This window comes from Heliangelus exortis, chromosome 8 (assembly GCF_036169615.1).
Source record: "Heliangelus exortis chromosome 8, bHelExo1.hap1, whole genome shotgun sequence".
NCBI classification, from domain to species: Eukaryota; Metazoa; Chordata; class Aves; order Apodiformes; family Trochilidae; genus Heliangelus; species Heliangelus exortis.
This window is the reverse complement of record NC_092429.1, coordinates 21,193,663-21,210,361: the sequence shown is the minus strand read 5'-3', so window position 1 is coordinate 21,210,361 and position 16,699 is coordinate 21,193,663. Positions and strand designations below refer to the sequence as shown.

General features: G+C 35.9%; 1 protein-coding gene across 3 annotated transcripts in view; it reads left to right on the top strand.

Annotated features, from left to right (window-relative positions):
• The window catches only part of VAV3 (vav guanine nucleotide exchange factor 3), a 158,572-nt gene that overhangs the window by 69,403 nt on the left and 72,470 nt on the right, over positions 1–16,699 (top strand). For all 3 annotated transcript variants that reach the window (XM_071750979.1, XM_071750978.1, XM_071750977.1), the window contains exons 9-15: positions 1,267–1,366; positions 2,566–2,661; positions 4,068–4,136; positions 6,326–6,412; positions 6,847–6,932; positions 7,295–7,427; positions 7,752–7,861. In XM_071750979.1, coding sequence (XP_071607080.1) covers positions 1,267–1,366; positions 2,566–2,661; positions 4,068–4,136; positions 6,326–6,412; positions 6,847–6,932; positions 7,295–7,427; positions 7,752–7,861 — 681 coding nt within the window. The remainder of the gene's footprint in view (positions 1–1,266; positions 1,367–2,565; positions 2,662–4,067; positions 4,137–6,325; positions 6,413–6,846; positions 6,933–7,294; positions 7,428–7,751; positions 7,862–16,699) is intronic.

The window sequence follows — 16,699 nt, the reverse complement described above, 5'->3', positions numbered from 1 at the left end:
TTGGAGGATGATGGGGCCTTAAGGAGGATTGGTGCAGTAGTAACAGGCTAATGAGAAACTGGACAGCAGTGTTGAGAAACCATTAGACACGAGGGTGGTTTCTGAAGCAAGAGAGTATCCCGGGCTGCCCATGGGAAGTCTAGCCTGCAGAGACACTCTGTCTCAGTTTTTATGTTGGAGTTATTTAATAACATAGTTAAATTGGAGTTATTTAATAACGTAGTTATTTGCCAGGCTCTTAGACTTCCTGCTGCTGTAGAAGCAAATAGGGTACATGAAGTGGTTCTGGAAGATGCTTCTCTTTCAAAAATATTTCAGAGTTGTGTGCTAATAGGGGAAAAAACCACTTGAGAATAACCCTCGAGTTTGTATTATACAAAAAGGAAACAGATGAAGGTGGACTCTGTCTCTTAACTTTGTAGTGATTAAAAGTAATCAGAAGTGGTAAGTGATAAAACAGCATCATCAGTTGTGAAAAAAGGAAGAAAAATCAAAAAAGCTAAAGATTAGTCAAGAGAAGAAAAAATGTAGGAGACCTCAGTAAGTATCTCCAAAAATGGGATTTGAGGCATACAGAAGGAGTTGCCTCAAGATTTCTTCAAGATTTTTTTCAGTGAAAAGGTGGAAAGAAACAATACTTTTTTTGCAACAGAACTAGCAGAAGGAAGCATTCCAAATAGGGGCAAGAAACTTCTCTCAGAAAACCAGACTCCTTGAAGGAGCATTACTGCCCTTGACAACTGTTGACCATGTCTTGAGTTATTGTATGCTATTAGTTTGATCTGAGAGCTCACAGGATATAACCTGGTAGAAACCATGAACATGGATCACTTTTTGTAACCTACAAGTTCTTCAAGGGATAGCTGTAATTAATCCTGTTAAACTTATGTTTACACAATAAATTTACAGAATTTATTACAACCTTCAGAATCCACAGTGTTGTAAATACTACAGACTGTTCTGTTAAACAGCAGTTATGCTGCTTTTTAACATGTTCTGTGTTTATCAGAACATATACATGTGAGGACCAAAGGAAATGGGAATGATTTTAAGGATTTTGTAGTAAAAAATTGTATTCTCTCCTTAATAGTCTTCCTTGTATTTTTGCTGCCCATTAAAGTCTGTGGCTAAATCCTGTCCTTATTTATTTAGGTACCGCTCCTTTTGAAAAGAAGATTGTTATCAATGTATTTGTGAAAAATGATTAAGGATTGTTCTAAAATAAGCAAATGTTCATTTTGTTCTTTATCTCTTGCTTTGATTTAGGTTGGTTATTTATGGACAGTATTGCAGTCAAGTGGAGATAGCAATATCATGCTTAGACAACATCTCTAAAACAAAAGAGGATGTTAAACTGAAGCTGGAGGTATCAGTATTTATATATATATATATATATATATATATATATATATATATATATATATTTAAACCCTGCTTGTTTCTATGAATATGCCCTTCTTTCATCCAAGTCAAAAACTTTGACGAAACACTGACTGATGTGTGAGTGTGTTTATCTTTTTCATTTTTTGGAGCCTGTGATGAAAGAAATCTGTGAGCTCTTGCAGTACACATCCTGGCATGGAAGTGAATGGAGTTTTGTCAGTGACATGAGTAGGATTAGGTCGTTTTTGGGAAGTCACCACCAGCAATAACCTTGTCTTTATTGTGACATCTCGTTTGAGAACACAGAACTGTAGAATCACACTCTACTTGGGAGGGATCTCTAGACAGAACAAACCCTGGTCTCACACCCTCACAGGACTTGCTGTCTACCATGGTCCCTGGGTCCTTTCCAGCAGAGCTGCTCCCTGGCTGTTCAGCCCTCAGTGTTGATGTGTCCCTGCTTAGTGCATATCCACTGAAGGACTTTGCCTTTGTCCTTGTTGCCTTCATATGAGGTTCCTGTTAGACATGCCCTGAAGAGTGTCTTCATGTCAAATCTGGTGTTATCTGCAGACTTGCCATGGGCATCCTCTGTCATTGCTAAAGATATTAAATGGGAAGGGTCTCTGGACAGATGCCTGTGGAGCTCTGTATCTAACTGTTCCTCAGGTAGTATAGGAAATATTGGTCATTGTTCTTTTTGAGTTGTTCAGTAGTAACATCCCAACCTGGAAATCAAGATGCTGTGGGGAGGCGATGTTGAAAGCCTTGGAAAAGTCAAGGTTGATTCCAGATCTAGCTGCTTCCTCATAGAAAGCAGTCAAGTAGGTAAAGAATTTATTCACCTGTGGTAAACTCAGGCTGGATATTCTCAGTCACCTTCTTCATGTGCTCAGAAATTGCTTCCGAGATGACTTGCTCCATAATTTTTTCAGGGGCTGAAGTAAGACTGACTGATTTCCTCATGCTGTTGAAATACCTAAGAACAAGTGTCTGGACCCAGTCTTTTTTTGCTTGGGTATTATTTCCGTATCAACCATTTTCCTTAATTTTTTTTGTCATTCTTTATCACAACCTTACTGGAGTTGCTTAGCCAATATATCACTGAACTTTTGTATATATCACCTGCATACTGTTGTTTTCTAACCATTTTGTCTTATTCTTTCTTCTGCTTTGGACAAGGAATGTTCCAAAAGGGCCAATAATGGGAAATTCACATTGCGAGATCTTTTAGTGGTTCCAATGCAGAGAGTGCTAAAATATCATCTACTGCTCCAGGTACTTTATTTCTGAAATTTAAGGGGGCTGAAAGCAAAACTGTGGTTATTTAACATCAGTGGGTTTTAAAAATGAGAGCTATCAAAGGGAGGTGATTGACGTTTCCATAGATTTCAGACTGATGTGTTACAAAATATAAATGAGTCAAGGTTTTGTTACAGACATCATTCCTCAGAGCTGAAGTATACCTAGAGAAAAAAAGAATAAAATACTAATATTTCCTCAGTATCTGAACCTTTCATTCTTGATATATTTAAAATGGCTGGTAGCACCAAACAATAATCATGGTACTTTGAAGTGTAAATCATTATACTCCAAAAAAGGAAGCTGGTCCATACTTACAGCATAATTTAGGATGTTTTTTTGCTGTCATAAATGACAGTAAAGCCATATTTATTTTGAAATGCTTCTTAGAACTCATAAAGTGTTAGCTTTTGCAGTTAATACTGTAATAAGGGTGGAGAGTCTTATGAATTTAATTTGATAGCTGTGCCAGGAGCCTCATTAGTTCTGCTGCAAGGAAATACATTACTTTATTTAGACTGTCAACCTTTTTGATGCTTGTAAAATGTCATTTGAAAAAGACCTACTACTCGTATGTGAAGCATAATTTTGACTTTGAAGAGCAAGATGCATTCTGTAATATTAAAATGTTCAAAGCATTTCTATAAACGAGTCATAAGTATTTTAATCAATCAAAAATTGGAAAAACCAAAATGAATGGTACAACTGCTTCTTTTTTTAAAAAAAAAGTTTGAGTCATGATTTGTAATCAACCTGCATATTATAAAAAGATGATGTACAATATGTCACTGTGCTCTGATGTGTGATGCTATATTATACAAAGACATATTTGTAGACTTCAAAAAAAATTCTGGTGAATTTTTTGAATGTTAGTATGAAGTATATTAATACTCTTTCTATAATTTCCTAGGATTTTAACCAGCTGGTATGCTAACTGAAATGTATAATTGTCTTCTCAAATTATAAAAAAGAAATAACCTATTTCCCCAAGTGATCACTTTTTCACTTCATAAACCTCCCAAAATCCCCTTTATTTTCCATATGGGAAGTGGCAAAAAAATTCTTTAAGCATTTGCATTATATTTCAATTTGTCTCCTGAGTCTCCTTAATCGTAGACATAATGAGACTGATTTTTTGGTTTTTTTTTTGTCTTTGTTGGTTGGTTAGTTGGTTGGTTTTTTTAAAGTGCAGTTTAGGCTCTACAGCAATCAGTCTGTAAACACTTTTCTACTACCTGTTCAGAGTAGGCCTCACTCAGTTACTATGGGATGAAAATGTGAATTATTGAGTTCTGTTTTTTGGGGGGCTGGGGATGAGTGACAACTTCAGAAACAGAAAAAAGTGGGTGAAAAGTTTTAACTGCTCTTTAACTGGTCTACAGGAGCTGGTAAAACACACTACTGATCCCATGGATAAGGCAAATCTAAAACTGGCACTTGATGCAATGAAGGTAAGTATTAGTGGTAATGAAGTATTAATGTCTTTGCTGGTAGTTAAAGTGGTAGCTCAAAAACTGTATTTCCTGGAGGAGATGATGTTCACAGCAGGTCAAACATATTTTCATGGGTCACTGTGAGCTTTGTAACTATGTCAGGACAAGTACATATTGACGGTTTGCTCAAGTCTGGGAAGCAAGTTCAGCCGTTTTCTGAAGTTGAGGGTTTATGAAATAGAACTTCCTTATTTCAGTTTACTTCTACATCACTTCACTGTCATATAATGAAATGAAAAACAGGTGTTTCAATTATGTTGGTTTCACTTCCAAGGTTTAGGACTATTTCTGCCACCATAAGTCAATTCTGATCAAGGTCAGTAGTTTCCCATCGAGATGAAGACAGTTATCTATCTTTACAAGACTTTTTTTGTCTTAATCTTTATTCTTAATATGATTTGTGTAGCTTGAACTTTTAAATTGTTAGTGTCTTTATGAAGGTAGAGTATGTGTCACTGTACCCTGCAAGTGGTACAAAAAAATACTTGTGTATATGTAGTGTACTGCCTCAAGGTGTAAGGTAATATTCTATGTGTTCTTCTGCACAGCATCAGGAATAAAGCACAGTTCTGCTTCACTTGGCTTCATGGCACAAATTGTGACTTCATGTACTGAAATCGTGTTATTTTTCTATTCTTTGTGGAGAAAGGGGGAAAGAAGCCAACACTGCGCATGTAGGAAGACTTAGTTTGGGCCACAGAGCTGTCTCATGTGAGCTGTAATGTCTGTCCTGAATGTCTAGAATACAGACCAGTTGACAAATTAAATTTTTGGCTTCTTGTTTTTGTGTTCTGCTGTTTGGCGGGAGCCACCATCATAATATCCCACTGAGAGATATCTGAAATGGGATGGCACAGTGTTGCTTCCATCTAGTGGCAGTTCATGCATCCTGGCTGCCACTAATTGGCCAGGAAAAAACCCTAGGTTTTATTCCCCCTTTTTATCTAATTATTTTTTTTAATTCCATTTTCTGGCTTGATTCATTGTTTTTGCTGGCTGTTGGACTGAAAATAAAAGACCAATTAAAGAATCTCTTGCCAGGTTGGCTGTGGCAGTTACGTGCTGGCTAGCAGGACATAACTAATGAATTAAAAAATCTGAACACACCCACTCCAAAAAACTCTACACCCCCACAGGTTTGAGTATCACTCCTTAAGGCTGGAGCATTGTTTCCTTCTTGATTTACTGTGTTCTCTTAGAATGGTCCCTGCAGTGCAGTGGAAGTAACTGTGCAGCATAAGTATGTTGCTTCTAGAATTTAATTTAATAAAATCAAATGTGATTAAAAATAAAATGTTTTTGGAAAAAATGCCAGCAAACTGGTACTGACTCTCTAGAAAGAAAATTTTCGGAAGGATTATGCTGTCAGTTTTCTTTTAGCAGCAAGAATAGAGGTTATTTATTTCTACACTAACTCTTTTAAGACTGATATAAATGTATCCTGCACAGGTTCTTTTAGGAAGGTAGCATAATGATTGCAGCTATTCTTAGATTCTGATTAAAAATGTTTTAGGAGGGAAATTTATCTTTCTCCTGCCCTCCAAATTTGTCACCATATTGAACGGATAACATAAAAGCAAGGTGTGAAGATGAGAATGCCTTTTCCAGCTGCTGCTTTCATCATCCCTGACCTTACCAATTACCACTCCTGCTCATTCCTCATCTCTAGCCATAAGGAGAGAAGCCCCAGCAAACTGTCACTATTAGTCAAGCATTTTCAGAGCATATTCTGGTAAAGGGGACAATAATTTCAACCTGCAACTTCAGGTAGTATATCCCATTACAAGTCCCTTTAAACACCTCCTGTGTAATGGCTTCTTTCAGATGTGCAACAGTAAGAGCACGATCCTACTACCAGAGCAGTAGCACCTTCTATTTTCATAAGCACCCAGGCATCTATGTTTACACCTTAAACTGCCTTATGTATATTTTCTACTATATACTCTTATTTGCCTTCTATCTTATTCTCAGATTGAAGGTATGCAGGGGCTTTTATAATTATAATTATGTAATTCTCAAACAGTAAAGGTAATTTTATTTTTAAAGCTGTTATTAAATATGCAGATAAGTCAAAGGCAAAATTAGAAAGAAGCTGGCAAAATAATTATGGAAAACTTTTTTTCTCCTTTTTTCTGTTGATGCTTTAGGACCTGGCTCAATATGTCAATGAAGTGAAGAGAGATAATGAAACACTTCGTGAAATTAGACAGTTTCAATTATCAATAGAGAATTTGGTATGTGATATTTTTCATTTATACAGTTTTAAAATAATTTTTGATCAAATACACAATATATTTTTCTTCCATATCATATGGGATTATGGTACTCTTGGTGACTTAAGTATAAGTATGCTTTGCTTGGTCTAGAATGACATAAAATATTTAAGTAGAGAAATCTGTTGGTTTGGAGGTCTGTCTGTAGTTAAATATATTTGCATAGTCAAAAGTTAGTATTTGTATAGTGATCAGGTGTTTTTGTAACAGGAAAAATTTTCCTATCTGAAGACAAATATGGAATGGACATGTTCTTTATTATATTTAGTTTAGATGCTACTAGGAAAAGATGTCCTTGGACTCCTGAAAAGTCTTTTTTTGAGGTGAAAAGAGTACATGTATTGTCATTTTGACACTTCAGCTGTATTGAATCATACATATTGCTTCTGTTTCAGAATCATTCCCTCTTACAGTATGGAAGACCTCAAGGTGATGGGGAAATAAGGATAACTACCTTAGACAAACGTGCAAGGCAAGACAGGTGATGGCATGACTTCTGGCATTTGCTATGAAAAAGCCTGTAACTTTCTTTTTAGATCTGAGGTCAGCTCAATGAGTCTTGAAAGCACTTTGCATTTCACTGTGCATTCACAGAGCCTATCCACCATTTACCAAGTGAATTAGCAAAGTGATTCATGGGAAGTAATCTATTATGTTCTCATCTAAGATCACTTAAGTCCCTTGCAAACAGTAAGTCATACTTTCAGTGTTCGTTATACAGTAGTTTCATTGTTCACCTTCAATATTTCATGTGCCATAAGCAAGGGTGTGTAAATTAAAAGAAGACTTCGGTTGTTGGCTTTCTGGAGTGTTTTTAACCATCTTTGTATTGGATTTTTATAGGCATATCTTCTTGTTTGATCTGGCTGTAATCGTTTGCAAACGGAGAGGTGATAATTATGAAATGAAGGAAATAATAGATCTTCAGAAATACAAAATTACAAATAACCCCACTACCGATAAAGAAAATAAGAAGGTAAATTTGTTGTTAGTTCATATAAAATGTATTTTTTAACAGCAATTTGAAACATTTTGTAGGCGTTCAGAATGTATATCCAATTGATTTGCAAAGTTCTATGCTTTAAATATAAGCTGAAGTGAATGTTTAGGGATTTCAACTTTGCTTATTTTGATGTAGTTAAAATGTTTACGTTACTCTTAAGTAAACACAATTATGTGGTCTTGTAGTTCCCAGCATCAGGGAATTAAGGAAATGTACAAATGCACCTTCATTTTTTTTCTTTATTTTTATCTTTTCTTCATAACTTGTGACCTTCATATTACTGATCTTTTTATGCAGTGGTCTTATGGCTTCTACCTCATTCATATCCAAGGTCAAAATGGTCTAGAAGTTTATTGCAAAACTAAAGACTTGAAGAAAAAATGGCTAGAACAATTCCAGATGGCTCTGTAAGTATGTTTTTATTAAGGTAGACTCACATTCATCACCAGTGTAAGGATATTACTTAAAGTATGCTGAGATGCTTTCATGTTTACATTTTTAAAAATCAGCCTAGTTACCTACTTTACTTGACTTCTGATGACCAAATGATAGACATTTTCATGACCAGAATATTTCCCTAAAACTCTTCTTGGAAAAGAAAGAAAGCACTCTAGGCTATGTATTACTTCCCAACTTGCTGCTAAAACTTTCAGTAATACTGTCTTAAGTATTTTATGGAAAATATGAATTATTTAGCAATAAATGTGTAACATAATAGTAAATTTTCCCCCTTCCTGCTTTTATTTTGATTAATTGTAATATGTTTTTTGATAGGCAGTGTTGAAGATTTTGGAGTGAATATGGGCATCTTTCCTAGTGGCTTTTAAGTAATTTATTGCTCAGTATTTGGAGTGAGTTATTTGGCTTATTAAATTGAGTTTGAAAAGGCCAACTTTCTTTACATCTTTCAACTAAAAAGGTTGCTTTCAGAGTTCTTAAAAAGTTGTTCACACACAACAGTGCAGATTGTTGTTGTTATGCAGCATGAGTTTTATTTCCATTTCTCATTCTTGTCAGAAAGTCAAACATGATTATTGACACCTCAGATATTCTGATTAAATTTAAAATATGTGAACAAGGCAATCAGATAACAGGGTGATTCTTGCTTTATGGTAACAAAAATTAGTGTTAAGGTGATTGAGATAATCCCAATGAAAATAGACAGACAGCATTAATAAAAATAGGTTTGGATGTGATTATACAGGTACATTGTTTTGGAAAAAAGGCTGCCATGAGCTGATGTGAGCAAAACTTGCTCATAAAATCTATATATGTCTTTAAAGCCTTAGTGTGATGTGTGCTAATGCTATAAATGAAAACAAAATGGAGTAGAGCCTGGGGTGGTCAGATAGAACTTAGAAGTCCCCCTTACTAGGTTTCTCATCTTGCTGATTTTGTTGATCTTACTGAAGACAAAAATTTCCGGGTAGGCTAGGGGGGATGAGAAGATAAGTTCATTTGTGTGTGTGCAGAAAGCTGAATACTTTGCCTCTTGTCCTTGTGCTCTCCCTACTGCATTTCCTGTACTGTCATCATTGATATTTATTTAAGCATAGCAAAAGCGTGTGTGAAAAGTTCAGATTTATCAGCTTTAGCATTGCAACTATTGATCACTCACTCTTAAGGCATCCTGGCCTGGTGCACAAAAAAATTAGCTGAATTAAACAAGGCAGCTAAGGAGAGCAGTAAGAGAGCTATGGTTTTTATGAGGAACATATCCTCTGTCCTTCCCAAATGGCTTTATGGTCCCATGAAGAACCATATTGCAGCTGTATATCCTTCCACAGTGTTAGGTGCCAGCTGTTCATGAGGGTGCCTTTGTGAGCAATGGTTTACTGCTGTCAGTTGCCCTTCTTCAGTAGAACAAAGGGGATGGAAGGGTTGACAAATTATTGTTACCCTTTCCTTTTGGGCGTATTGAGCTGATTGTTGAAAAAGAGAGTAGTGGTGTCAGTCTTGTCTTCTGCAGATGTTTGCCCTCCTTGCAAACTCATACTTCTAATTTAATTTGTTCCTTCAAGATTGAAGGCCTTAATGCAGAGGCATGAGAATTGGAGCAGCAGGGTTGCTGCAAGTCCAGGCTGAGATGAAACATAAGTGACATTATTTACATTGGGCAATGCTTTTACTCCCTTATATTTGTAGCAAGGCAAAGCTTTTACGCTTTGTGAAGTTTTTATACTTTTCCCCCAACTCTGTTGCATGGGTTCGACTTCATAACGTTTCCCTCAGTAAATTATCCCAAAAACATTCCTTGGTGTATATAGCAATAATTACATTTTAATGCATGTTGAGGCACAAGAGTCTGTATTTGGAAATAAATTAAGCCAAGTGTTTTGAAGAACTGGTTGGCTGGATTTCTTAATTTTGTTTTTCAGGGGTCTCATTTCCTACTCTGTAGGTTATCTGTTCCAGTGTGATTGTGCTCTGAAGTGTAGCCATGATTGAAATCATGCTGTTATTCACCATACTCAATTATAATTGCTGCTTCTATGGGCAAAATACTTCTCATTACTTAAGATTTTTACTGAGACTAGAAAAAGATCACTTTTCAAGGGGTGAATTTTGTTAGTTTTTGACCATCAGAAATGAAGTTGCTTATTAAGTTCTGGGTAGAAATTTCCATGCTGTTTTGTTTCCTTTGTGATGGCATTTCTGTATGAAGTCAGGTCTATGCAAGTGTTTATCTAAAAATATAACAAAAGATTAAATTAGGATCTACCATTATTTTTAAGTTAAGAATTAATCTTATTGCCACTAGAAGAGTTTTATTGGCATAAATATGTTAACTAGGATGTAATTTTTTATTTTTTTTGTTTAGGAGCTTAGGTGTTTATACCAGTGTGTGAACAGTGATTATAGTTATATTGCTGAAAAGACAGTTACTGTTGAGATAATTGTGTCATTGAGATGAGAATTTGTCTCCAGTTATGGGAAGATTATGTTATTGATGGAGTAGGAAATAAAGGAAAGCACTACTTTGCTGGCTGGACTTGGTTTAATCATAGAATCACAGAATCATCTGGGTTGGAAAGGACATCTGAGATCATCAAGTCCAACCCTTAATCCACTGCCACTGTGGTTACCAGACCATGGCACTGAGTGCCACATTCAGTCTCTTAAGAACCTCCACGGACAGAGAATCCACCACCTCCAGCAGATGGGCAGCCCATTCCAATGTCTGATCACTCTCTGTAAAGAATTTCTTCCTAATATCCAACCTAAACCTCCCCTGGCAGAGTTTGAGTCCATGCCCTCTTGTCTTACTTGTAGCTACTTGGGAGAAGAGACCAACATCCCCCTGGCTTCAACCTCCTTTCAGGGAGTTGTAGAGAGTGATGAGGTCTCCCCTGAGCCTCCTCCAGACGAAACACCCCCAGCTCCCTCAGCCCTTCCTCACAGGACTTGTGGTGGATCCCTTCACAGCCTCCTTGCTCTTCTCTGGACCTGCTCCAGCACCTCAATCTCCTTCCTGAACCGAGGGGCCCAGAACTGGACACAAGGTTTAGGTTTGGAGGGCAGGAAAACTTGACATGGAAAATCTTTAAAGGAAGGAAGGGTTAAATCCCAGTGCAGTTTCCAAACTGTTACTTTTCAGACTAAGTTTCTGTTAGAAAACTACTTTCACTAATCTTTGTAAACATTCTACCTCTTGGCCTGCTCTGTTACTGTGGTATACAGCAAGTTGTTTTGGGAGGAAGGTTGGGAATGATGGGTTACTGGTCACATGAAACTGTAGTTCTGTTGCTACTATACAACAGTATTTCTTCTGTTGTAGAAAGTATGTAATACCAAGAGGCCTCAATTTTTCTTATCCAAGAATTTCATGAGAGTTAATGATGAGACCTTTTCATACACAACATCTTCAGCAGCAATGGTAACATGGCATGGCTACACTGAATTTCATTCACAGTAATCTGCACAGTTAAGGTGGAGTCACTCCCCATTCCGTGTTACAGTACTGATTATTTGGTAGTGTTGGATTTTCTAGATGACAATAAAATGAAGTAGGGCACTGAAGCAGCAGTTATCATTGCAGTCAAGCTTTTGAAGCTGAAACTCGTTGGACTCACAAATCTGATATGTGTTTGGGAGGTATACATAAAGCTAGTAGGCAAAGATGAGTGGAGGATGTTTTAATGGGAGCCATCACATCACAAATGGCTGAGTTCCCTCTTGGTGTGCCAGTCAACCTCACTGCTGGAATGGAACTTCTGCAGGTTCAGGGGGAGGGTAACCATTTATTGCCTCAGAGCTGCTTTAAAGCAATAGTGGTTGATTTGAGCAGTTGCTATTTTGTTCTTGGGACTCTGTCCATAGCAATGGATGAGCCTATAGCTGTGTGGGTGAATAAGTATCTTTTAAAAGTTACTGCTACAAAGTCTTTACTAGATGTGGAATGTTTAATCTAGCATGTAAAGTAGCATTAGGTTTAAATGCAGAGTCATTCCATATCCAAGATAATATTAACAGAAGTGTACAGTTAAATTACTGCACTAAGTTACTCAGCCAAATTAGAGACATCATGTATTCAGTGAAAATTTGTCAGCAATGTGATAAAGTGTATGGTTTCTGTGCTCTAACCCAGCCATTAAAAGCCTGAAAAACTGTGAGTGTGAGGCATAATTTTGTTTGATTTTTCTGCTATCATATCCTGTCTAATCTATTTTCTTCCGTATTAAAAACAACCAGAGGAATCAGAACCAACATGGAATGTCTCACACCTATAAATACATAAAATACTTGATACTTTTATGTTACTCAGCTTACACTAAGAGGTAGGAACATTGACTAGCTTTTTTTTTTCTCCCCTAGAAAGCTCTCCTACAGATGTTTTTCTTGTTTTAAAAATTATTATTTTAAAAAATACTTGACAAATACATGTTAAAGAATGTACACAACCAATTCCTTATTAAAATGAAAATCTGCTTGAAAGTTGAAGCTGTCCTCTGCTGTAGTATGTGTGTATATACTTCATTTATAGCTCTTCAGAACTCTTGCCTGATTAATTATCAGGCTTCATATCTTACTAAATGGTAACTGGTTTGGTTGTTTGTTTTTTAATTTTTTTTTGTTGTGATGAATTTTGTTCTCTTTGATTTCATGATGATAGAGCAAATATCGAAATGATTTTTACTAAAGCTGTTTCATGTTGATGCTAAGCTCTTGCTTACATCCACTAAAAATTTCTTTGTGTGTAGTTTATTTCTTGATCACAGTAGGGCAGTGTCATGGTTTGGGCCAGGATAATTTTCTCCTGTAATTTTGCTTTCAGCTAAGTCTCTTGTAAGTAGCTGCACTTGCTGAAATTAACAGCAAGTTTTTCAGTGTCTGCTTCTAGGACTGATAATGCTTGATGTTTATAGTTACTGCTGGAGACAGCTGAAACTGTGACAAGCATAGAGCAGGTCTGTTTTCTTCCTCACAACAGCAGACATATTCTCAGCGAAAGAGAAAGTCCACATATGAAATTTTTTCTCTGGCTAACTTTCTGAGGCCACTAATGTAATAACTGAATGCAATATTACATGCCAGCTTGTGCTGGTATTTTTTTTATATATATAATAATATCCAAATTGCTGATTTAAGAAAATCTTTCTCTGTTTTTTCAGTTGTACTTTGCAGTCCACTCTCAAAATGGCCATCACCAAAGTTGAGTATATATTACGCAGAAATACAATTTAAAATGTAATCACAGAAGAATTCAGGTTGGAAAGGGCTATGTGGAGGTTGTTTACCACAAAGCTTAAGGCACTGGGGTCCTGCCTTATTACTGCTAGATTTCTGTCATGCAGTAGGGTTGTAGCATGTCTTTTAATTAGGCTTAATTAAACATCTGTCTTTCACAGTCTGAAAAGTGCATGAAAACATTTTGCAGACAGAGGAATCGGCCTTTAAAAAAAAATGAACTTAGTTAAAATTTTACCTTCAGAAGCGTTCTGATTGTGGGTTTTGCTTTGACATTGTTAGTGAAATTAGTAATGCCTGAAAAATAAGTGGAAAGCACGAGATTATTATAGTGATTAGGATATGCATTAATTGCACTGAGTGAATAAATCACATATATATAAATATTTATATAAACATATATATATATAAAATTTCCAAGTAAAAGAAATTTCAGACATGAAGCTGTACAGCCCTCAGAAAAATTAGTGGTTTTATTTTTAGTTACACTGTATTTCAGTTTTAGGTCACTACAGTTTGTACAGCGGCTCAGGTACAGTTTAATATGTTCTTGGAAAATAACTATTTCAGTTAGACATAAATTCACACTTTTTAACTCTAAGGATGCAGAAAGCTTCATCTGATTGTAAGGAAATAATCCTGAGATCCATAGATTCTCAAACCTGATAGATGTGAGGGCAGTACTTCAGATTAAATAAGCTATATAAATTGCAGATAGAACTTAGTGGTTTTCTAAATTTTAAAGAAAACAGGAAAAAAAGCAGGTGAAAAGTGTTCTGTTACCCATTACCATACCTGTTTTCAAATTTGGTTGCACTCTGTGACTAATAACATTGGTCAGATTCAGCTCAAATAGATCTGTTCCCTCAGCCTGTGCATTAATAATGCATGTGCATTAAGACTTCTGAAAGAATATTTAAGCTGTGACATATTGAACACTGACACATTACTGCTTTCTTATCAGAGCACTTTAAAAGCCTTAGACAGCTGCTTCATTTTTAAAAATAGCCTCCAAAGGTGTTTCTCTTATACCAATCTCACATAGGTTACCAAAGCAATAAACAAACGTGTCTGCCTGGGCTTCTCCATCAGTATAAATATTTCAGTACTGCAAAAGTAAATGCCAAGTTCATGTCTACCAAAGAAGAATGGTTGCTTAAGACTCCAGTTGTTTTTCATAAGATGTTTTTCAGCATCATAAGCAAGCATTCACAACATACATATAGTTAGGCAATTTCTTTAGATTATTTCAGACTCAGCAAGAGCTGTGTGAAGATGTGTATTATGATTTAAGAGCATAGTGTGAGGACAGCATAGAATGTGAAAGCAAAACAGAATTTATGAAAACAGTGTGTAAACACTTGGAGATTATAAATATATTTTGATATAGGCCAGGTGGGATGGGACCTTGAGCAGCCTGGTCTAGTGGAAGGTGTTCCTGCCCAGGCAGGGGGGTTGGAACTGGATGATCTTCAGGTCCCTTCTAGCCCTAGCTGTTCAATGATTTAATGACAGCATGACTTCTGTAGCAAAAGTAAAAGATTCTACAGTTCTTATGTTTTTCAACTTACATTACATCACGTGAGGTATGTTGCTGTGAAGATTAGTGTTTCTTAAAATTCGATTATATAAATTTGTAGTGACACTGCTTCATAAAAATAAAACCATCAGCTAAACACTGTTTTTTGCTCAAAGTATTGCTTTTTTTTTCAGTCTTTAAGTGAGGAATGCTGCATCTTTGTCCTGATACTTTGGCTGTAAGAAAATATGTCCTAGTTTCTCCCTCCAAACCAATGCTACCTTTTTTCTTAGCAGATCCAGGTGTTTGTATGGTAATTTACATATATACTCAGTTAAGTGTAAATATATGATTAAATCAGATAAATGGAAATATATGATAAAAGCTTATCAAGGCAAGCAACTTTGTAAACTTGGATTTGTAAGTCTTAGAGCTTTCACAAATACATGAATGTTCACTTCATGTAAGTGAATTAACTTCAGAGTACTGAAGTATATAAAATGCTGAGGGTTTTCATTTATAAATACTAATGTGTGACAGAGCTTTGTTCCTATCAGGTGCTGTTTAAAAATATTATGTAGGAATAGGTTAGCTCAAAGCAGTTAATCTTGCATATTTTCAGGAGTAGGCTGATAAGGAAAAAGGAAAAACATTTTGTTTGAAACAAAGCAATGCAGTATGTTCCAAAAAAGTTAATTTACTTGTTCGCAAAAAGGCCACTCACCATATGATCAAATAAGCAAATATCTTAATGAGGACTTAGATGTTGTGTTTTCCTGATCAAAAGCACAAGTTACTTGCGATATGGTTAATTTAATTATATAACATGTCTTCTTGATGGAGATTCTTTGATGTGACAAACCAGAATATTTGATTATTAGCATACAGAGAATTGATTGATTGATTAATTCAGTAAATAGCATCTTCAAAGATGACTCTGAAATGTGGCCTAGCTGGAACAGGGGAAATGAATTAGCTATAAGTAATCAGCATTGCTTCTGAGAAGAGAAGGTAGAAAAGGAGCTCAAAGTCATCTTTTGTGAAATGGTGTTGCAGATCTGTAGTTAGAATATATCCTTTAGGAATGCCACTTTCTCTCTTCACCTTTTTACAATAAATAATAAAATCCTTGTAAAGATGGAAAAAGTGTTATTTGTATTTTTGTTCCTTCGCTCTTGTTTTATTGCACAATTGCCTTTTTATTTGAAGAAGGCATTTTGTATGAAGTGAGCAGTTGAAATGGTCATAGCTGCACAAAGCTGAAATGGTTGAAATGAAAAGAAAGGGTAGTACAAATCTAAGGCTGGTTCTGATGTTTGCAGAGAATGGGGCTGTAAGGGAATTCTGCTGTGTTGCTGCTGGGGGTGAGGTTGAATATCTAATGGGACCAGCTTTGCATGAAATTCTTCTCATGAAGTTTGGATGAAAGCTTTTTGTCTTGTTTGACAGTAATGTATGTGGCTTTCTGTTTTTTGAATTCTGCTGTCCAAGTTATAACTTAAAATATTTGAATATGTGACAAATGTTTGGTTTATTTCCTAGTTAAATATTCCAGAATTTTCAGAGATGCTAAGTATCAGTTATCATGGGCAGCTTCTATGGTGCTTAACATTTTGGAAGGTCGCTTCAGAACAGAACAGGAATTTTAGCTTAAGGTTTCTTCATAAATTTCTATTAGCAATTAATAACTTAGAAATTACTTAGAAATAGGTTTATTGATGCATTTTTTTTAGAGGGATGGCTGATATTAGGAGAATAAATGAAACTGGAATGAAAAGTTTGTGTCCTTGGTATTAACCTGTGCCATTTTCTTCATATGTGGGGGTTGTGCTGCATGAATACAACATCAAATTTTATGTCACATGCACTTTAAAATGTTCTTCAGCAGTTCATGCTCAGGGCATCCATAATTCTGAACAGTTCTGTATGGAGCTTTTTAAATTAGAAGCACAACATGGACTGCAGAATAATAACAGCTCTAAAATGCAAAGGCCTAACTTGGGGTTGAGAGTTGAGGAAGGTTCAAGGTTTTGAGTTT